The sequence below is a fragment of the Cyclopterus lumpus genome, chromosome 15 (assembly GCF_009769545.1).
Source record: "Cyclopterus lumpus isolate fCycLum1 chromosome 15, fCycLum1.pri, whole genome shotgun sequence".
NCBI lineage: Eukaryota > Metazoa > Chordata > Actinopteri > Perciformes > Cyclopteridae > Cyclopterus > Cyclopterus lumpus.
The window spans coordinates 19,787,107-19,810,436 of record NC_046980.1 but is presented as its reverse complement, the minus strand read 5'-3'; the positions used below and the strand labels follow the sequence as shown (position 1 = coordinate 19,810,436).

The following is a 23,330-nucleotide window of genomic DNA, read 5'->3' as shown; positions in this document are numbered from 1 at the left end:
TTATTATTATTATTATTATTATTATTAATTAGTCTTGTGATACACAGCAAGTCAATTATGATTTTTGTCCCAAAAACCCTCTGTGCCTAACCAAAAAATAGATAATGGGATAATGGCGTCACCCTTGGTAGAAGGAGAATCTCCCAAGGACATCATGTCGGGTTATATCAGAATATGAAAGTAAGACAGAGTCCTTGGCTAACTGCACACAAATGTGATTCCTTCCACTTCAGGCTTGTGTCATCCTTGCCACTCAGAATGAACTACCCGGCTGTGAATAGGGTGGTTGGTGACATCATTCGCTCTCCTGAGGACAAACGGGTTTACAGGGGTTTGGAATTCACCAACGGCCTGAAGGCAATGCTCATCAGTGACCCAAGAACAGACAAATCCTCAGCTGCTTTGGATCTCCACATAGGTAAAGGTCTTTCGTCACTATTGTCTCATCTAGGTAGTCATGTATTTTCCTGCGGCATTAAACAGTGACCCTTTTGAAAGCAGTAGGAAAAATATCTAACTATATATATATATTTTTTTTTTAAAGTGCCCTGTCAGGTGATGTTGTATGTTGTACTTTTCAGATTACCATAGTTACATGCACAGAGTAACCTCCATACTGGCCATATACTTTAAGTGTTGCATTGATGGGGCCCGGCCAGCAGCCACTGGGTTATAGAGATTTTCTTTTGCTAGAAGTGCATCAACAATATTTTACTGTAAACAGCTAATGCTAATTCTCATCTAATAAATCCCAAATGTTAATGAAGAAAAAGGACAATTTTTCAATTCTATCCTCAGGTCAGCTTGCAGCCAATAGAAATCTTGCATCTATAAACATTATTTTTTTTTCTCATGAATTTGAATTTCTTCCCTTTTCCCTGTAAAAGTTTTTTTTCTGTTTTTTTTGGGAGTTTTTCCTGATCCGATGTGAGGTCCTGGGGCAGGGATGTCGTATGTGTACAGATTGTAAAGCCCTCTGAGGCTAATTTGTGATTTTAGGCTATACAGAATAAACTGAATTGAATTTACTGCAGGGTTATGAAATGATAGAAATACTATACTCCACACCTCCTATTTTCTTTTGTGGACAATTACATTTTACCCATGAATTCTGACTCGTAAAGAAGCAGAGTGGCAGAGATATTGAAAAGTGAGGTGAAATGTTACCATTCCACAGCTAACCTGTTTAGTTATGTCATATGCAAGGCATCTTGACAAGGTTGCTCTTAATTTTTTGTCTTATTATTAAGATACTGTTTCTACGCTTTTAATACAAATCATTTTAATAACAAGTTAACAATGTCATTTATAGTCCTTGGGCTTTACACATCTAGGTTTATTCTCTCTCTCTCACTCTTTCCTCTGCCGTCTGGCCGACCAATCTGGCAGACAAAGAAAAGTCAAGATGTTGTATCTGTAAACTTTAATTCCCAGGTTCATTATCAGACCCAGCGAACATCTCGGGCCTGGCGCACATGTGTGAGCACATGCTGTTCCTGGGGACAAAAAAGTACCCCAAGGAGAACCAATACAGCGAGTTCCTCAGTGAGCATGCTGGCAGCTCCAATGCCTTTACCAATGGGGAGCACACCAACTATTTCTTCCACGTGTCCCATGAGCACCTGGAAGGAGCTCTAGACAGGTACGTGCCCGTTCATTTGTTGAGTTTTGATCTTGATTTGCTCAGCCCATCATTTGCTCATCTTTTGTGTCGACGTTGACACCTTAGTATGACTTGGTGTCTACAAATGTTAGGATTGGGAAAACTGACATGAACTACTATACAGCCAGTCCAGTCAAATTAATCAAATATTGTAGCCCCCAAACTTTCATACATGAGTTAAAATGTTGTCTTTTTCTTTTAAGGCTGCATATACCTTAACCCAATTAAGACAGATATCTGCCTAAGTGCATGTATATTTATCACTGTAGAGCGCTTTCCTTGGGAGTCCAGGTGTTAACCCAATTGAGCTGCCAGGTCTGTTCGTCTCTGGTTACCAGACCCGTCTTCGTTGTGCTCTCTTTTGTAACCATCCGCATAGTTCCTACCCCCTACTCAGGCTAGAAAACCTTGGGTACAGGGGGGAAACTGATGTCCGCAGCCTTGCAGGGGTCTCTGCTCACGTGTCTGCAGAGGGCAATCAGGTGGTGTCAGAATTGAACCTATTGGGATAAGCTTACCTACTTATAAATGAATGATGGTATCGCAGGATTCTGGGTATGTGTGCTCGGCTAATTGTTCCCCTGTGCCAGTGAAGGCCATCTGGACTGTATTGGTAGGAAAGGACAATGCAGAGTATATTGAAATATTAATGATGTGGCCTCTTTGAAAATAGAAGAGCACACTGTCTGAAATGCATCATTAACTTGCCCCAGTATTTTAACTGTACCCTTTTATTTATATACTTTCTAGGCAGACACAAATTTGGCCATTATTTTATTTTTCTAGACCCATCATTTTTTGGTGCATTAAAGACTGAGTTTAAACCTCCTACTATAAAAACGCCAGTACTAAGGAATGTTGAATGTTTGTCAGATGACATGACTTTGTATAATATTCCATTTGTTGTATACATCTTTAAATATTTAGCAAAATCTCACCATTCAAATGTTATGTGTGCGTGTGCGCTTATCTTTACTAATTTGCTTGGCAGTTGCCCTCACTTTGCACTCATGCAAATGTTTTTTTGTCACGCTCTTTCAAATCTTTTCATGTTGAAATGTTTTGGAGCCCTAAGAAATGTCATTACGCATCTTAAAGTGAATTACTGCAATACTAACATTAGTTTTGAACCATTCCGTTTAATGTTCCCTTTACTGTCATTTTGCAACCCTTGTAGGTTTGCCCAGTTCTTCCTTTGCCCTCTGTTTGATGAGACCTGTATGGACCGGGAGTTAAATGCTGTGGACTCGGAGCACGAGAAGAACCTGATGAATGATGGATGGAGGCTGTTCCAGTTAGAGAAGGCCACTGGCAACCCTGACCACCCCTTCAGTAAATTTGGAACAGGTAGATGCATAATTAGAGTTATTATTATTTTACACCCATGCTCCAGCTTTGATCCATAACATTAATAACCCTTTTTATGAAGGGTTTTACTCTGTGGGCCAGGGATATATGAGTGACGTGGACTTTAAAGCAGGTCCGAGCTCAAAGTAGCCACCTGATGGGAGCCTTGAATTATATCTTTATCCAGTTAAGAATAGAAGAGAATCAGACAGGCCGGAAAATCATGCCTTCTTAGCGGACCAGCATAACCGTCTCGGGATTTGTTGCTTTGTTTTTCTGTGTCTGTTTCAAAATATTGTGTAAGTTGTCCATTCTCAGGTGGCAGACAAGCAGCTTGTTCATGTACTTGAAAAGCTACTTTAACTGGGTCATCATAAACGGATCCATTCTCAGATCAAATGACTCACAAAGTATTATATTATAGTGCTCTGAATATTTATACGGTCCTCAATGAGACTGCGTCCTTTGTTTTCTAAAACAGGAACAGTCATCGTTCTAATCTGTGCAGTGATCACTACCTAATGTCAATGCATTGCTCATATTTGTGAATTTGTTTATTCAAACTAAATTGATAGTTGCAGTATAAAAGTTTAAATTAATTTGACTTTTTATGAATGTTTATCATCGCAATTGTACTCATTGTCATTGAGAAGCTGTGACATGATTTTGACAAAACAAATATTCAGTCTTCGTGTTTTATTTCTCTCTTTTAGGTAACAAATTGACCCTTGAGACTCGGCCGTGTGAAAATGGGATTGACATTCGTCAGGAGCTCCTGAATTTTTATTCCACATATTACTCCTCCAACCTCATGGGACTGTGTGTGTTGGGAAGAGGTAAGAGTCAACCTCTCACAACGAATTGGTTGAATGTTGAAACAAAAAAAAATCGGCCTTGTGTGGTGTCAATCTCGACAAAAGAGAGTAACAAACAATGCAAGTCATGCATAACTTGGTGTACATGACCATAATATTTTCAGATTGATTTTCAAGTTATTAAACAAATATATCGTTGTCGAATCAATTGTGTTACTGTACCTCAGTAAAATGTCTGGTTGTAGTATTAGTTAATGGTTAGTCCGTACACCATCTGCCCTACATCTCCTCTTTTTAAATTATTTTATGTTTGTATTCTCTTAAGAAAATGACATTAGTGATTTTTTTAAAAATTTTTAAATAGCTTCTGTTTGGCCTGTTACTAGTGTTAGCCTTTGATCCTCTGTAATTATGAGAAACTTTGAAAACCTCTGCTTCCTCTTCGGTAAAAGAAAAGCACCCAATTCCTGTTTAGTCATCTTCAGTCTTTGGGTTGAAGGACCGTTGAACACATTTTCTAGTAAACTAAAGCTGATATTGCAGTAAAGAAATGTGTATTCAAAAATTAAAGCAACAAGGGTTTCTCACAGATGGGCTTCATTTTTGTATGAAATTCTCTTGTATACAGTGTTCATTTTAATAAGAGCTGACAAGAACGTTTCTCCACTGCTGAATGTCTCATGAGCTTCCTTGTGTGGTTGTTGGACAATAATATCATTGGTGTTGTTTTATGCGTTCTAGAAATACTTCATTGATGGTCAAAGTCCAATAGTTGATTTATGTTTTATTGGAATTGTGCAGTCAAAAATATAATTCTCCTATTATACATTAAACACCACAAATACGTTTCTCTGGGTATTATTTGCACTCATGAGCTACTTGTTGCCTATTGACTTTAAAATAATTGTAAGCGAAACTATAAATATTTGTTCCTCTCTACCAACAGAATCATTAGATGACTTGACCGCCATGGTGGTCAAGCTCTTTGGAGAAGTGGAGAACAAGAACGTACCAATCCCAGAATTCCCTGAGCACCCCTTCCAGGAAGAACACCTCAAGGTGAGTCGGTTACTTATCTCACCAATGTTTCTCACACTTTACTGTAATCTCTTTAATTAAATTCAAGTCAGTTTATTTTGTATAGCCCAATATCACAAATTACTAATTTGCCTCAGAGGGCTTTACAATCTGTACACTTCCCTGTCCCAGGACCTCACATCGGAGGTAAAAAGGGAAGAAACCTTCAGGAGAGCAACAGAGCAATCCTCCTCATCTACCCAGTATTTAATGTTATATATATATATATATATATATATATATATATATATATATATTTATTTTACCTAGTTTGCTGTATGAAAATGCATCTTCAATGTTTTGTTGGAAAAATATATTCAAGCACAGGATGACATTTTACAGTTATCATCAAAATTTTTCTAAAATATCATACTTTTCCTAAGTAACAATGTGTTTTTTTGTTGTTCTTTGTCTACTCTTGCAGCAATTCTACAAAGTGGTGCCTATTCAAGACGTCAGGAACCTGTATGTGACTTTCCCCATCCCGGACCTCCAGAAGTACTACAAATCTAACCCAGGACATTATCTGGGACATTTGATTGGTCACGAAGGACCCGGAAGTTTGATATCTGAGCTAAAATCTAAAGGTAAGACATAATGTACAGCTCCAACAAGACTAGTGGAGTAGATAAGATAGTATATGGAAGGTATTGTGCATTTTAGGGAGTGGGTGGGTGGGGGATTACGCTCTTTGTTCAGATAGATTCCACATAACAAATCTGGGTAGAATAAGACTTGAGCTGGGTATCTTATCAGTATATGGAGTTCATCATCAAGAATAACATTTATTTTTACAATCAACACTTGAAATGATGAAGGCACTTGCAATGGCAGAAAAGAAACATTAAGAATGGAAGGTGTCGAAGTGTCAAAGTCCATGGTTGTGTAGGCTTTCCACCACTACTGTTGTCCTGAAGCATGCAAACATATCACATTGCAAGTGTGTATTGTATTATTGTATACTTTTTTTCTGCAGCAATACTAAATACAAACATATGAAATTAGTCAAATGTCCTTTCACGTCCTCTTTGGAGGAACTGAGGGTTTCAGGTGAAAAATGCAAACAAGCTAGCTTCTGATTAGTATTTATTAGTATATTTTGCTAATGTGCTAGCTTGTTACATATTTAGTGTTATGTTTACATTCTTGTGATTGTAGCTGTCAGTCAGGCAAGAAGCACTTCTTTGATTCCTCAAATAAGGTCCATAGAACACACAGCAGAAGTTGTCAAAGTAGTCGACAAGCTATAGCTACTTTTACAGCTGGAAATAAAGTCTCATATTTGGGAGGGTCAGGAACTGGCCAATGTCAAATGCAATGCTGAAACAAAACTGTAGAGTATTAAATGATGAAAACGTCATGCTTCAGTCATAAAATGCACAATAGGTTTAACTATCTTCTCCACTGTCATGACAAATGTGTTTGGAGAATGTAGGGATTGTGACTGAAGGTGTTATACACATGTTGAAAACTAGCTCAAACTGTTGTGTATGGTTTACATCCTCATTTCCCACCTCAAAGGGTGTTGAATTAAACAAGAAATATAACATTGTATGACCTATATAAATATACTAAATAATAAGTACAAGAATCTGAATATGTATCATTTTATAATTGATTATTCAACCAGATTAGACGTTTTTAGTATTCAAGATGTACTATTAAACTTATTAAGAGGTTACATTCTAAATTTTACATGTACTAATGACTAACTGAAAATTATTATTCATATTTTTAAGGCTGGGCGAACTCACTTGTTGGAAGGCAAAAAGAAGGAGCCAGGGGATTCATGTTCTTTGTCATCAATGTGGACTTGACTGAGGAGGGCCTCTGTAAGTAGCACAGTTGCATGTACAGGCACCATAGTTCATTCATCGTTTGCTGATGTGCTTTGCATGTAGTTATGATTATTCCCTGTTGTGGCCTTATTTGTTTGTTAGTAAATGAAATGTAGATACTGTTTATTTAGTCATGTCCTCTACAGTGTGTATATATACAGTATATATTAGCAGGTCTACCTGCTAATGTCATTCGACCGCTACAGCTCACCCAGAATGCAGCTGCTCGACTGGTCTTTAACCTCCTGAAATTTACCCACACTACTCCGCTCCTCCACTCCCTTCACTGGTTACCGGTGGCCGCCCGCATCCGCTTCAAAACATTGGTACTTGCGTACCGTGCTGCGAACAGATCGGCTCCGGTCTACATCCAGGACATGGTCAAACCGTACACCCCAGCTCGTTCACGCCGCTCGGCATTTACCAATCGACTTGTGACTTCGTCACTACGAGCTAATCACTCGACAAAATCAAGACTGTTTGCTGTGCTGGCTCCTCATTGGTGGAACGAGCTCTCCATTGACATCAGGACAGCTGAAAGTCTCTACATCTTCCGCCGGAAACTACTAACACATATTTTCTTCAGTGGCACTTGAATGGCACTTACTTATGGTATTTTTGTAGTTTTGCCTTTCTTGAAGAAATGTTACTTTCTTGATTCTTATTGTCCTCAGTTTGTACTCATGGTTGAATTCACTTATTGTAAGTCGCTTTGGATAAAAGAGTCAGCTACATGTAATGTAATGTAATATTATGTGTCACCGCAGTGCACGTTGAGGACATCATCTTCCACATGTTCCAGTACATCCAGAAACTGCGTACTGAGGGACCTCAGGAGTGGGTGTTTGAGGAGTGCAAGGTAATTAATGTTGTCTATTCAGAGATAACATTTCAGACAGGGGCAGGATGAAGTTGACCTACTTATTTCTGTTTAGTGGGGAAACTAATAGAGCAGCACATACTTTTGACAGCAGAGACTGATGGTGGAAATAGCTGGCAGGTTTGAATCCATGTCAAATGAAGCTGGATAGTATTCATTTTCTGTGCTACACTGCAAAAGTCTGTTCCTAAAGGATTCGAATGACACATCATATTTCTAGAATCTGGTTCTAAATTCCGCTTTTTTGTATGTGTTGTGATCTTGTTACATTCTCTCTCTCTCTCTCTCTGTAGGATTTAAACAAAGTGGCCTTCAGGTTCATGGACAGGGACTTTGACTACACTTCCAAAGTGTCTGGTCTAGTGCACGTAGGTCCCCTCTCCATCTGCAAAGGTTGTTTCCAGGGAGACACAATGCAGCTCATTGCGTCTCTTTAACTGCTGTCGTCATTGGGCAGCCTGGTGCTGCTGTTGAGATTTTGCAGAGTCAGTCAGTTAGGCTTGGCTTTCATATCTACCACAATACCTGTATGACTGTCGCAGCGTGGCTCTTTGACTTAAGTACTTAATCGTCACTGCTGCACCAGTTACTGTGCGTCTTCGCGCCAGGTTTGGCAGTGCAATAAAACAATTCTCCTTGCAAGGTTTGATTTAGTCTAACTCGCCATCAAGGAAAGCTCTTTAACAACAGATCTTTTTTACTGTCATTCCACTCCAGTGGCAGTTGAAGACTTCTAATTATTTGGAATGAAAGAAAAAATGGAGCAAGAAATTGCATTTTAAGCCCTTTCCACATATGTTTTTTTTACGGTTGAATCGCCCCATCTCAAGAGGTACAATGCCAACAGCTGTCTGCTGTCTCTGTGTTTCAGTACTACCCTCTTGAAGAAATTCTAGCAGCAGAGTACCTTTGGGAGGAATTCAGGCCAGATCTGATTGAGATGGTGCTGGATAAGCTGAGACCAGAATATGTCAGGTTAGTGCGAGATTGTCTGGGGGTGTCCATGCACTCGCTGTTACAATCTCTTTGTTTATTTTTTAAGTTTAACAGTTCTAATATGTGGGGGTGGATGTGGTTATTATCCCAGCAGACTCCCAACTACAGCATAAATGTCATTTTTCAGTTACCACAAAGCCAATCTTAGTAGTGGGGTCCATCAACAAAGTTGTTTCCCACAGTTACATTAGGATAACATCACTGTGGAGCTTCAGACTTCAATAAGTGATCAGTGTGAATAATGCTATGTATATAAAGCACAGACAATAACTGCTCCCTTATTGATGAATAGATGGATTGCATCTTTTATATACATCTAACAATACTATTGTGAGTATTTGTGCCGCACACCAAAGAAATACCTCACAACGTCTACTGTATCTTAATAACTGGTATTTTTGATGCATAATACAAGGATAACAATAAAGAGAATAATAAATCCAGATAGAGATTAATGTGTGTGGCCTGCCAGCTGTGACAAGCTGTGTATGTTCAATTTACTGCCTTGAAAAAGAATGCCAGAAAACCTCACAGATTTGATTATCGCTGCAGCCTCAAATGGTCAGTTTGATATATTTTCAAATGCCTGTACCTTTGTTTAAATGTTTACGTTACGGCGCTAACAGGTTACGCTTGCGCATGCGCCACGGTGACCCACCACGTCCTACTTCCGAGAGATCGGCTTTTCTGCTGTTGCGTCTCTCAAATTCAAATACAGATCAAAGCTCAACATTGAGCGTGAATTGAGATTGGCCGTATCAAGTCTGCAACACGGTTTTAAAATGATTGTAGTGGAAAGCCGGCTCATTGCAGACACTAATAATGATAAAACTTGATGGCTCTATCTGCTCTAATTTTATTTTGTTTTGCACAGGTTGCACATTATTGTTTTTTTTAAAAACTCAGTAAAACTATTTATTGCCAAATATTTGAACTTTGGTTGCATTGTTTGCAACCACTGGCATAGTGTAACTAATTCATTTTATAGGATGCTACTTGATTTAAGCAAAGTGCATACTTGTAACTAGTCCATATCTTAATGCTTCCCGAGGAGGAGACTACGTGCCCTCATTGGCTCACCCTAGCAGTTCATGTGCCAGTGCCTTCCATTACTAAAGTGGCTGTTTAACCTTGCCATTTTGCCAACACTATTTGAATTCATGACAGTGTTTCCTCATGAATCGGTCTCATTCCAACAGCTGTGAGTGAAGTTATAGAAAGTCAGGTAGCATCATTAAAGTACTAGACATTATAATCCCACTTAGCTCATCAGTTGGATGCAGACAATTTGTGAATGACTCTCTACCACCCCAGCCATGATCCAAATGCAATACTTTATAGAAAACCACTCGCGCCTCATCCGCTGCTGTGGCTACAGATGGAGAGTATCCAATCAGCTCTGGCCGATTGTTGTGTCTGTGTAAAGTGGTTCTCTCTTCTTTTCCCCCCAGAGTTACAGTGGTGTCAAAGTCGTTTGAAGGGCAAACAAACAAGACAGAAGAGTGGTATGGCACGCAGTACAAACAGGAGGCCATCTCTGAGGAGTCCCTAGAGGTGAATCTCTGCAGTGATAGTTAAAGTTGTTGGGATACCGATACTGGTATCGGAAATGCCTCCGATGCAGCCCAAGATGCAGGATCGGGTATTGCATTATATATCAGCTCATAACTCTGCTTGTTATACTCCTGTGTTTCAGAAATGGGCAAGTGCAGACCTCAACAACAAGTTAAAATTGCCCATGAAAAACGAGTTCATCCCAACCAACTTCGAGATCTACCCTCTTGAGAAAGACTCTCCACCCGTCCCCACTTTAATCAAGGCAAGTGTTTGGCTGCATAGCTCCATCACTCAATGTGTTGTCGCTTTTAACTGCATATTGTTAAACACCTTGGTTATGCTAATAAGGTATTTTGATTGAGAACTAAAGCATTTAGTACTGTTGTTGCCATCATGTTGAGATCAGAGGAGCTAAGATATTCACACCAGCGTACTTATTCCACTCTCTGAGGAAACTCACTAAGACCTTTTTTTCTTTTATTGCTCGACGACTCTTGTGTAATCTGTTCATATCAAAGTAACTTTGTTGAATTTATGATTAAGCAAATGGTCCCATTCTACGTGTAGCTGACTTTTAATTTCCAGGGACCGCTAACAATTATCTTTGCACAGAATGGACTTGAATATGAAAATAAGAATTATCTGTGTGTGTGTGGTCCTTTCCTTCCTTTCTTCCAGGACACTGCAATGAGCAAGGTGTGGTTCAAGCAGGATGACAAGTTCTTCCTGCCAAAGGCTTGCCTGAACTTTGAGTTCTTCAGGTGCGTAACTAACGGAACATTTTTGTAGGTCAGCTGGAACTTAAGGGACAAGGTCCTCACCAGCATATCAACTTTTTACTTGGTAATACTAAAGGGTTTCCTCATAAGTTCTAGTCATTACAAAAAATCACAAAACAAATATAACTGTACCATCTCACCCCTAATTAACTACAGTCAGTAGGCAATTTGCCGATTTGTAAAGCGGGGGGGACCGCTGGTTAGTTCGTGAGTGGAAACCGCCCCATGATCAACTTTTGGTTCTGCTATTTCTTTTGTCCAAATTTTACTTGCAAAGCATCCCCCTTAAACTGCCTACTGACTACAAATACTTTTATTATATATTTTAAAGTATAGAACCACGTTTTCTACAGTACTTTGTAATACCGTCACTTCCTACTGTGATAAAATGTAGGACTTTGTTTGACTCCTCCTGTTTTCTCCACAGCCCTTTTGCGAATGTGGACCCATTGCATTATAACATGGCATATTTATACTTTGAGCTCCTCAAGGACTCCCTCAGCGAATATGCATTTGCAGCTGTGCTAGCCGGATTATACTATGGCCTCCAAAATACGGTCTACGGGATGTCTGTAAGTATTCAAAATCCCTCAGTTGACCTTGTGCTGCATCCCAGACCTTATGCCTCTAACCTAGGGTTGTCACGATACCAAATTCTAACTTCGATACGATACCTGCCATAAATATCACGATCCCCGATACTTACGATACGATACCAGAATTCGATACGATACCACAAATACGATACGATACTGGTATATTTATCTATAATAGTAATAAATAAAACATCTGTATGGTTCCCTTTTTACCAGCTTGTTCCTTTCCAGCTTTGTCAACACTTAACAAATGGCATTAATATTAGTATCAGCCTACTGCAAGATATTAATGAAAACTACATGGTATCATCACAGCATTGATTATACACGGCTATGTAGGCCTTTTGTCCGTATCTGACCAGATGACTACATAGTTCCTTCCATAAGTATGAGCAATTGTAGAGTTCATATTTTATCTTAATCCATGGAATAATTATTGTTCCTTAACTAAAATAAAAAAAGACTTAGCTGAAGATCCACCAGCATGTAGCCATTTTGCATCAATTGTGTTTCATTTAGTACACGTGTGTGCATTGTGACCTCATGATCATATAGACTGGTCGTCAAAGGCTAAGGCTACAGTGTTGGGCTGTATGTGGGTGAGCTTAAGGTGTGCACCATGTTTATAATCACATTTGATTACCTGTCGTTCTTTGAACTCTTTGGAAAGGACTGGGGTGTCTGTCTGAAAGGTGCTTTGATGTTGCTCCTTGGTCTGAGTGGCTTTGAAACACGTTTTGCAGACGGGTCTTTGTATGTCAGTGGGACTTCCTTCACTGTCTTTTTCAGTGGGATTTCCTTCACTGTCTGTATGTCAGTGCGCTTTCCGCATCTTCTTTTTTTTACAAAAAGTCGCAAAAAGCGCCGGCACGTGACGCCATGTTGTCTCCCCAGCGATCACTGAGTGAGAGCGCGCAGTGTGTGGTATGACCATTGTCAATATTGTCAAACTACTTGACACTTTTAGACATAACTCGTGGTATGCAGTTAAAAAAAGAAAGAAAATGAATTGCAGGAAGGAAGGAAGAAAGGTTTCTTCCGGTTTCTTCCTTCCTAACTTCCTTAAGGAAGAAAGGAAACCTTAAAACTCAGTAACTTCCTTTACTAACACTCTCGCCCCTCTGTCACATGACCTAGTGACCCGCACTCTTTAGCTTTCTCAGCTTCCTCTCACCAGTGAATTCTAGATTGCCGCATGTCCTTAGAGACAGCTATTCAGCACACTATCTGTGTAGTCGTGTGATGGCCTGCAAGTGATTTGAGTCGGCAGTATTGGTGCGGCTGGCCGGGCTTTTGTCAAGGTTAATGATGTTAGGGGAGATTACTTTTAATAGGTGTCACTGCAAGGATCACCGCGACATCAAGTGGGGAGGAATGGGATGCGACTGAGAGCATAGCCATGTAGCTGGAGGTTTTGCTGAATCATGAAGGGCCACGAGGCTCAGATGATATTTAAAAGTTGAGGCTTTAAAAAACTTTGACTGTTATATTTTTTAACTAGTGCAATCCCTGTTCGAAACGTGCCTCCTAAACGTTTGCTCGGCCTCCAGTGTTGCTGCTTGTAGCTTTCTCGGGAACCGCTCATCCAAGCATTCTCAACACTGTGCCTCCTTGGGTGCTGAGCAATACACCTGCCAGGACATAGCATCCTCCGGCAACACTAGAGTATACGCGTCATTTGAGCGCAACGGTTTACACAAACGACGACAGAGAGCGAGCTGTACCCCGCATGCTGTTCGGCAGTGTAACAGTTAATATTGTAATATTGCCCTTTTTTCATGTACTTTCTTCCACTTTTTAAAAAAAGTTAATTTAAGGCAAATATATACATGCTTCTAGATATTTTGGGATGTCTTTTGTAAATTGGGAGGTTTGGGCTTTTCATCTGGTCAGCCACTAATTCCACACCTAATAAATAATAGGTCAACACCTTCAAGTCAACAAATGAAGATATAGTTTCAGGCTGACCTCATCTTTCTGTCTGGTGATAATGTAACATCCGTCCTCTCACTGTCGGCTGCAGCTGTTTGTTGAAGGTTACAGTGACAAGCAGCACATCCTGCTGAAGAAGATCGTGGAGAAGATGGCCAACTTTGAGATAGATGAGACGCGCTTTGACATCATCAAAGAAGCGGTAAGCTCTTTGTGATGATTTTTTCAGTTTTTTTGGGGGAAGTTTTTCTTTCGGGACAGGAGATCTGTATGTGTACAGATTGTAAAGCCCTCTGAGGCAAATTTGTGATTTTGGGCTATACAAAATATACTGAATTGAGGATTCAGTATATTGTGATCAGATGACTTGCAATTTATTGAACCTACAGGACCTACGTTACAACACAAGATAAATAACTATTAGTAGTCATTTTGATTGCTTTTTTAATCTATCTTAATTTATTTTAAATCCCGTTTATAAAGTGTCGATGTTGAACTGAATTTGCCTTCTCCATTTCCCAACAGTACACAAGGTCTTTGAATAACTTTAGAGCCGAGCAGCCTCACCAGCACGCCATGTACTACCTCAGTGTAGTCATGGCGGAGGTTTCATGGACCAATGAAGAGCTCAAGGAGGTTATTATTGGTGAGGATAGATTCTCTTGATCTTTCCCTTTCTCTCTTTACTTCCGTCTCAAAGTCCCAGACACCTGTGCCCATTAGCCCTCTTTTTTGACTGTGGTCCAAACGGGGTTCCCTAAAGTTCATAGCAGTTGTATGAGGCTAAATAACTGTTTGGCCGTTGGTAAGAAAGTTCACTATTTATTTGTTGTTTGTTTCATATGCTTGATTTCCTTGTGTGTTTGGCATCACATCGATGGATGTAGGTCTTCTCTTCTCTGTTTTTCTCCTGACGTCCTTATTTTAATGCTGAGGCTGGTCTCGAGCAGATGCCTCCCTAGCTGCAGTCTTTCCTCTGCGCACTGCCTGTCTGCAACCTGAAGGGCAGATTGAGATATATATATCCCAGAGTTTACACAGACTATCCTCACATTCACATGTTACTCAATTAACCTGCAGCCCAGTAACCAGGGCCTCCAATTACCCCGCCATGTTCCCTTATCAGGGCCCTTACCCTCCTTCCGTCCCTCAGTATGGGGCCTTTGAGACACTTTTAGTTTGTTAGTTAGTGTTGCTGTGGATACAAAATCATGTTTCCTAGTTTGTGTGCCGGTAGTTGCTCATCCTTGAATCTGGGTCAGACACTGCTTGAATTCAGATTGAATACAGCCCACGTTAAGACAGACTTGATTTGTGTGTGTGTGTGTGTGTGTGTCCAGGCAGGAATGCTGTGCACACACACAGGTTATTCAGTTTTTCCCCTTATTCAAACTAGATAGCAGTTCGGAAATTGCTGTTTGATTGATTGCTGTTTTCTGTGATCTGTATTCCAGATGTGACTCTCCCACGCCTCAAGGCCTTCATACCGCAGCTATTGTCACGGTTACATATCGAAGCCTTTCTCCATGGCAACATCACCAAGGAGGTGTGTCACTGTGTTTAACTTTTGTATACATTTTGTAAAATATGCATATGCCTTTTTCTCAGACGAATATTGAATACTTTTTATTCTCAAACATTTCACATTCAGCCTTTCTTGCCTTCCTTCCTATGATAATGATAACAGCGTCGCCGTCTATTGGAGAGAGTATTAGTCTCACGAGTGGGAGGAATGATCTCTTTTTTAGTGTGGGGTTCAGTACTAATAATATTTTTACTTAGCTGCTTTTCATAATATAAAATTCAGAAACACAAAATACACAAAAACAATAATGCAAGTATTTAAAAACGGGACTCAAAGAAATGATCAAATCCTTAAGAGATACAAAGTAGAATAATAATAGATATAAAAACAAGTTTAAAATGTAAAAACAAATTGAAGATATTAAAGAAATCCTATAAAATAAATATGAGAAATATAAAATAACAATTATGTTAGAAAGCGGTGGAATTAATAAATTATCAAATGTATTAAATTTGCTTGACATTTTTGTGATTGGAGTTTGTCCCAAACCGTTGGTGCATAACAACAGAAAGCTGTGTCACAATATTTTTTTTAAAGTCATTTTTGGTATTGAGCAAGCCACTGCTAGACGACCTACGGAACATACTCTGATAAGCAATCCGCAAGGTATGAAACCATCCTAGTCATTAAAAACATGACTGTCAGAGCAAGAACTGACCAAGCAGTTTTGCAAAGAAGCCATGTAAGCCTTGTAATATGAGGCTCTGTGATAGATGACAAATCATGTAGTCATGTTTTGATGGGACCTTTGTACTTATTAATGTTGGCAAAGGAGGAAAATTTGACCGTAAAACACAGATCCTTGTTGTTTTGTTGCAAGAACAGCTAAACCTATTACCATAATTTTCCCTCCCTTGTTTTTCGTCTCTAGTCTGCTCTTTGCATGATGCAAATGTTGGAGGACACACTCATCGAGCATGCTCACACCAAGCCCCTCTTCCCGAGCCAGCTGATTCGCTACAGAGAGGTGCAGGTTCCAGACGGTAGGTCCTGTACGGCCCGGTCACACGCCGGTTGAGCACTCTGTCAACACTTGCCAGTCGTGCCTGTTTCCACGGCGGCCATGTGGAGGAGTCCTTACCCAGCGCTCCTGTCCTCCTCATTTGGGACTCTGTCATGTGTTTGAAAAGACTTAATTAAGTTTGACAGCCCGCATTTTCCTCAGAGAAACATAATAGTCGCTGACTGGAAATGGACGTCATTGGGCAAAGTGCGTACACACCTTCTTCTCAGCCCACAGACGAAGGCACACACGGCAAGCAAAGCAACTTTGTTCGCTTTCTGATTACATTAGGAAAGTTGAGTTATGTGGAGGGAAAAATCTGAGCCGTGCAGGGCCACCTGCAGACATCCTGTGTCTCACCAAGGGATTTTCCAGGCTGGGCTCCAGGCTGCCAGTCAGACACAAGAGCAGGAGCGCGGAAGAAGGACATAAGGATGTAAACAAAGTTGGATTATGAAATGACACACCGGCTGACGGTCTACCCAAGAAACACGTTATTACTCTCGCAGCTGTAAGCTTTAGAGCCGAAAGTTCCCATTAATCTGTCCAGTTCGACATTAATCTTTGTGAAGGGAACCATGTGATCCAAATGTAATCCGAAAGATAGCACAATGCCCAAATTTCGAACACAATTTTGGAACCTGCTATCACTGTTTATTTGATTGATGAGGCTTTTTAATACTCCATATAATAGAAAACACAAAGATCGGCAACTGGAGTTATTTGTGTTTTCTGTAGCAAAAGCACAAAATACTGGCATACCTGTGATTTATATGGTTATAAAGTGATTGATTGACCATTTAAAGCAGTTTATTGTGCAGTAAGCCCCTGTGCTCTACACAACTGTCCAGTTTCACCTCTCAGTATGCATAATTTACTTCTTTTGAGTAGACTGAAAGCTAGTACACTGAAGAAACAAAATACACAACGACACACCGCCTGAAATTTCCACAGTTCCTATTAGTTCTTTGGTTTATCAATGTTTACTGTTACTTTTCTATGTTTTCCAAGTAGACTTCGGTAAAACCGTTGACATGTTGGGTAAATAATGCTTGGGGAGACGTTGGCGACTGTGGACGTGACACTCCCCGAACGCAGATCCAAAGTGCTCCGTCAGCATGTGCATGAGGGCACCCGCATTGCCCAGCCTCAACTCGTCCGTCGTTTAGAACGAGCTTGATCGCAATGGACTCAAAGAAAAACTGAAGCCGAGTGGGAAAGAAACAAGTTTTACCAGCGCAAGAACGGATGGCTCCTCTCCATGTTCTGCTTAAAAGAAAGTTTAAAGTACAGATGAAAGGCGAGACGAGACCAATTTAGAACCGCTCAGCAAAAAAAGCCTGATGTCAGTGTTCAGCACAACGTCCGTCTCCTCATCTCTGGAGAGTGTCACCACTGTCCTCGGTCTGAACTTGCCTGTTTTACTCTCTGACACTAATCTACGACTCGAGCAAAATGCGTGGGTGGGACTTCATAGCTACTTATGAAACGGATAATTTGTTAGGCAGCATTGATTAGGCAGGATTATATTCAATTCAGTTTATTTTGTATAGCCGAGAATCACAAATTACAAGTTTGCCGCAGGGCTTTACAATCTGTACACAAAAGACATCCCTGTCCCAGGACCTCACATCGAATCAGGAAAAACTCTTTCACGTGGAAAAAAGGGAAGAAACCTTGGAGAGAGCAACAGAGGAGGAACCCTCTCCCCGGATGGACAGAAGCAATAGATGTCATATGTACAGATGAACACAACACATTCAATTAATATGACAGACATTATTCATATAATGAGTAGTAGTCATAGACCACGATCCAGACAACCACGATCCATGTAAACAGAAGGAGGTAGAGAGGAGGGGCATCAGCAGGGCCATGGCCGGAGGCAGGAGGTGGACAGCTAGGCATTATAACTTTTATAGGTTCTTATAATCTAAATTATATAAATAAACATTGTTCTGTTCTTCTCAGGTGGCTGGTATGTTTACCAGCAGAAAAATGAGGTGCACAACAATAGCGGCATCGAGATCTACTATCAGACAGACATGCAGACCACCCACCACAACATGCTGCTGGAGCTGTTCTGCCAGATCATCTCTGAGCCCTGCTTCATCACACTGAGAACCAAAGAACAGCTGGGTGAGTCCACAGAAGGTTTAGCACAACAGTTTGCAGAGCATTGTACTTAAAGACAAGAAACTGTCAGGTGTGCTTGAATGTAGCTGCCTGCTGTGTTTTGAATGTTTTATTCAGGCATTCTTCTTTGAGAGTTATGCAGCTTTAATCTGCATATGGCAGTTAGATTCTAGAGCTGTAAACCATGATGACGTTTAATATCCCCTCCCAGGCTACATTGTGTTGAGTGGGCCTCGGCGGGCTAACGGGGTGCAAGGCCTTCGTTTCATCATCCAGTCGGAGGAGCCGCCCCACTACCTGGAGAGCCGCGTGGAGGCTTTCCTCTGCACCATGGAGAAGGCTGTGGAGGAGATGAGCGAGGAAGCCTTCCAGAAACACATCCAGGCCCTGGCCATCCGCCGCCTGGATAAGCCGAAGAAGCTCTCTGCCGAGTGTGCCAAGTACTGGGGAGAGATCATCTCTCAACAGTATCATTTTGACCGAGGTGAGGCCTCCGAGCAGTCCTTGTTGCCTCAGTGTTAACTTTTATCGTGTTTAGGTTTCAATCAAAATGCACCTTTTTAAGTATATTGAAATATATATTCAAAATGCTTTCTGATCTACCAGATGTTTGTGTATATAAGGAGCTCATGTGTTACGTAGAAAGTCCAATACAACTTTGAAGAATTGACTTGTCAATGTGTTGGACAGTCCAAGAGGAGAGCAGGATGTTGCTTAGAGCTGCACACATTGGGATTGATTAAAACCTGAGATAATCTCCTGAGGGCCTTAATGGATTGTAATGGGCCCGATTCTCTGGTTTTCCTAAAGCCCTGAGTGATGGCAACACTGAAAAGGCCCAGAAAACCATACTACCCACGGCATTAGTCAGAGCATACACACACACACACACACACACACACACACACACACACACACACACACACAGCTGTTGTTAGTTCATAGTTTCATTTTGCTTGATTCAGTAATACATTTCATTTGATTTGTGTACAAAGATGCTTTAACATTCTGTTCAACAGAATGCTTGGTTTTACCATCAACCCGTTCATGGCAAGTGACTGATTGGAAAAGTCTCATCTCACAAACAATTAGCAGAAATGAAAATGATACTCGTGGCTCAAGTCTCACATAGTATCAATAACAAATGATCCCACTAATATGTACCAGATTTCTGGTGCTTTCTGCAGGATAATTATGCAGGAGGAATAGCTTTGACCAACAATGCAGTTGAGTGATGGATTACTAGTGTCAAGGAACTTTAAAGCTCCTTTTAAAACTGTTTTCCCCGTCTGTGTTGCAGATAACGCTGAAGTGTCCTACCTGAAGACTTTGACAAAGGAAAACATAATGCACTTCTACAGAGTAAGTAGAACAACTGTATGTCACACAATGTCGCTTTCCATGACTACATTTAAGGAACAGCGAGCATTGGGAGACTCGTGTCCCGTGCCTGAGTTGGTTTTAAATCCTTATTGTCTTTTAAGGTGAAGGGTTTTTGGGGGGAGAGTTGTTCCTGATCCGATGCGAGGGTCCTGGGACAGAGGGTGTCGTGTGCTGTCCAGGTTGTGAAGCCCCCTGAGGAAAATTGAGTTGTAGATTAATTTACTCCAGTGACATTTCAGAAAATCCTTATATTAGGAGTTGTAGTAATGGAACCAAGTCAACCAGATTGTATGATGGACTACAATATTTGATTCTATATTTCTATAATATTTGATTAGAGAAGTGGCCAATAAAAAACATGACTGCTTAAACACACACCTCTTGAACACCATTTGAATATATATATCTATATATATATATATAGATATATATTTCTGTGATGGGCCAAAAATGATTTCTTTGCAATATATATTTCCAACTCTGAGCATTGAGAATTCTAGTTCATCATTTACTGTTGAGACACAAGCTAATATTTCTTAAATGACTCCCTGGGTGCAGCCTAAATTATGACACTCATTTGACCTAATTATGGTACTTTGTGGCTGTGGTTAATGCTGGGTTGACGGCAGAGGTGTCATGAGGTGGCGGCTGCATAAATTCTAACAATAACCATATGGCATGGGAGAGCCATGAATATATCAGAGGGCAATCAATCATTGGAAAATGCATGCAAGTGATTGAAAGCACCGGAATGCATTTGAATTGATGCAAAATGAGCACCTTAAGGTCAGCTGAGGCGGTCTTCATCTCCCATCCACCTACTACCCCGTGCATGGACAATGATTTCATGTTTTTTTTCAGGGTGGTGGGTGATTGTTTACTGGATTGTCCTTCATTACCCCCCCACTGCTTCTCTTCATAGCCACAGAGGTGACACTGACACTGACACAGCATATCAGCTGCCATAATGACAGCCAGCCAGTCTTGTTTCAAGTGGGAGAAAGGACCAAAGACACATTACAGACCCCCATGCAGAATGAACCTAATCATTTCTAATGTCATATCGGCTGAAATCGCAGAAGCTTCGTCTTTTTTTCCCTTCATTTTTGACGCTGTCTGGCTGCAGACAAACCAGATATTCCATCTTCTGCGGTAGCAAGAATTTATAACGCAGAGATCATTAATTCCAGTTACGTACTGATGGAATTATGTGCCCACCCACTCTCTGTTCTGTGTCCCTGCAGGAACGACTGACTGTCGAAGCCCCAAAGAGACACAAGGTGTCCGTGCACATCCTGTCCAGAGAGATGGACTCCTGTGAGTATCTGTGGTCACAAGTTGGTTTGCGTGGGCTTCGTTTAGACGTGTCGGGTTGAGCCGAGTGTCACTGTGTGTTTACCAGGTCCAATCGTGGGAGAGTTCCCCGCTCAGAATGACGTCAACCTGGCCCCTGCTCCCTCCCTGCCACAGGTAATGGTCACGCTCTGTGTTTATGCTTCTATGTTTATTTTTATGCTTCTGAGTTTGTTAACGCTTTCCCAACTACTGAGGCATATTCCTATTCAGTTCATTCTGATTCATTTTAATATAATATTTGCCATTTAAGTCCTAAACGATGAGAAAAATTAAGTTAAAATCATAAAACTCTTGTTACCAATAAATATCACACAGATGTTTAGTTGGATAAACCAATGTAATGATAATTATAATGAGTGCACCTTTTTACCTTCTTCATCTAGTTTTAACAAAAGTTATGTGGATCATTTTTCTTAGTTACTTTGTGAGTTTTAACTGAGAAAAATGATCCTTGGATAAAACAAATGTCCACCTGTTTGTCAGATGATAAAAAAAAAGATTATCTTGACATAACCTGTTACTGCCATTGCAGGCGCTCCTGTCTAGTTGGAGCACTAACGGTGTAGGTTTCTTTACCATAACTGGAGTTTCAGGAGGGGCTCTGCCCTCAAAAGGGACAGACGAAGACGTTAGAATGTTTTGTTGTTTGTTTTGTTTTCTTCCGCGTAGCCCACACTGGTTCAGGACATGACGGAGTTCAAGAGGAGCCTGTCTCTCTTCCCTTCACTGCCGCCCCGTGAGGGAGGCCGGAAGGTCAACATGCAGCCACAAGAAACTGCTGGGGAGGGCAACTGCTAGGGGCCCTGCTGTTAAAAAGAACATTAAAAAAAAGTGTGTACTTGAATCACAAAGTTAGCCGTGGTTATCGACATAGCTGTGGTGACGACAGAGGTCATTTCAGACTCACCTCCATGCTGTAAGTCTCTGAAACACTCACACGCATCATAATACTGTTGTAGAGGAAATAGAAACCGTTAAATCGTTTTAATCGAGCTTCACAGTAGGAGGCGTTTTATTTTGAATTATTCAGACATGCTGCTTTTTGAGAATGATAGCTGGGTTATTGTGAAGAACTGTGGGCTGTAGAAGTCAAATATAGAAGGGCGCCATGAGGGTCCTCTTTTATTTGTTCATGGACCATTTAAATTTAAATTCTTCATTTCTGTAGAATATCTCTGCTCCGTACTTTTTAATCCTCGCGGGTTTTGAATTATTGCTTGAAAACTGGTAAAATGTTGGGACCTTTTTGAGGAGCTGTTTGAAAAACTGCTGAACACAAAGAGAGCCATGCCTGTTTATTTTATTGCATTTTTACAGTCGTATGTAATTCATACACCTCAGGGGGACCACTATGCTGCTTTTAGCATTACATTTTACAAGTGAAAGACTTAATTATTAAGTCATGACAGATTGATTTGGATTATCCCACCGCTGCTCCTGCAGGAACATAGTTGGAAACAAGTAGTGTCTCTTTTTTCTGGAGGCAGTTCATACTGTCAAAAGAAACACCTTTTAAATTAGAAAACATGTTTGAAAAGATGCACTAATGACCTATGCAGGTACAAATACTAGATGCTATACTAATATAAACAATACGCCCATTTACTGTCTAGTAGTTTATTTATTGAGCTTCTCAAATACATACATAAACATTTAACTTTAAATTAAAAACATTTTTGTCTTATAAAGTAATTTATGGACCTAAAACCTGACTTCAAGGACTTGATCAATTGATGCGTCTATGAAATAAGCTGCCAGCGACCCTCGGATCAAGACTCAGAATTTAATCGTCATAAATTGAATCTGTCAAATTCTATCATTCAAACTAAAGTGTGTGATTTCTGAAGCCGAGTTTTTTCAATCTATTTGAACTTTTCTTTTTATTTCACGAGTTTATGATCAATAACTTTGAGTGATTCTGCCATGAAATATTTTGATATGAATTCATTACTCATTATAAAATCTGCTACGGCACGACGATAGTCTGTTTGATGCTTTTATCTGGATCAAACACGCGTTCCTGCATGTCCGTGCTAATAGAAAAGATTTGTGCTTGTGAAAGACGACTGTGGTCAAACCGGCCTTCGTTGGCTTCTGATTGCCAAGACCTTCAACTTGTAGACGCCCTGCGGGAATTCCAACACGCCTCCCACACCAAGCGGTAAGAAAAAGAACCGACAAGTTTGAAATGTTCTTGTGGCCGCTCGACTCCAACATCAGTGATGACGTTCTAATCCTATTTTCAGGAAACAAAACTAATAAAGCGTTTAAATAAACAAAGTGTGTTGCTGTCTTTTTGTGCATCCCGTGTATTGGAAGATGTGAGGTCACGGTGACCTTGACCTTTGGCCACCAAAATATAATCAGTTTGTGCCCAATTTGAATAA

The 23,330-nt window shown here is 40.5% G+C and overlaps 1 protein-coding gene across 1 annotated transcript; it reads left to right on the top strand.

The window, feature by feature from the left end:
- The first annotated feature begins 243 nt into the window (after nucleotides 1-243).
- On the top strand, nucleotides 244-21,741 carry LOC117744323 (insulin-degrading enzyme-like). The gene is made up of 24 exons (XM_034552522.1): nucleotides 244-418; nucleotides 1,435-1,642; nucleotides 2,841-3,010; nucleotides 3,724-3,846; nucleotides 4,772-4,884; nucleotides 5,327-5,489; nucleotides 6,642-6,734; nucleotides 7,508-7,599; nucleotides 7,914-7,988; nucleotides 8,492-8,595; nucleotides 10,068-10,170; nucleotides 10,313-10,435; nucleotides 10,852-10,934; nucleotides 11,380-11,524; nucleotides 13,572-13,682; nucleotides 14,006-14,126; nucleotides 14,935-15,026; nucleotides 15,937-16,048; nucleotides 18,040-18,207; nucleotides 18,416-18,688; nucleotides 19,505-19,566; nucleotides 20,832-20,904; nucleotides 20,990-21,057; nucleotides 21,613-21,741. Exons 1-24 carry the CDS (start codon nucleotides 259-261, stop codon nucleotides 21,739-21,741), a joined length of 2,964 nt encoding a protein of 987 aa, XP_034408413.1. The 5' UTR covers nucleotides 244-258.
- The last annotated feature ends 1,589 nt before the right edge of the window (nucleotides 21,742-23,330 follow it).

Excerpts from the sequence above, each read along its gene's own strand:
- LOC117744323 (XM_034552522.1), top strand. The coding sequence starts at position 259 with ATGAACTACCCGGCTGTGAATAGGGTGGTTGGTGACATCATTCGCTCT. Across the intron at positions 6,735-7,507 it reads CTTGACTGAGGAGGGCCTCT|TGCACGTTGAGGACATCATC; the intron begins GTAAGTAGCACA and ends GTGTCACCGCAG. Across the intron at positions 7,989-8,491 it reads AAGTGTCTGGTCTAGTGCAC|TACTACCCTCTTGAAGAAAT; the intron begins GTAGGTCCCCTC and ends TCTGTGTTTCAG.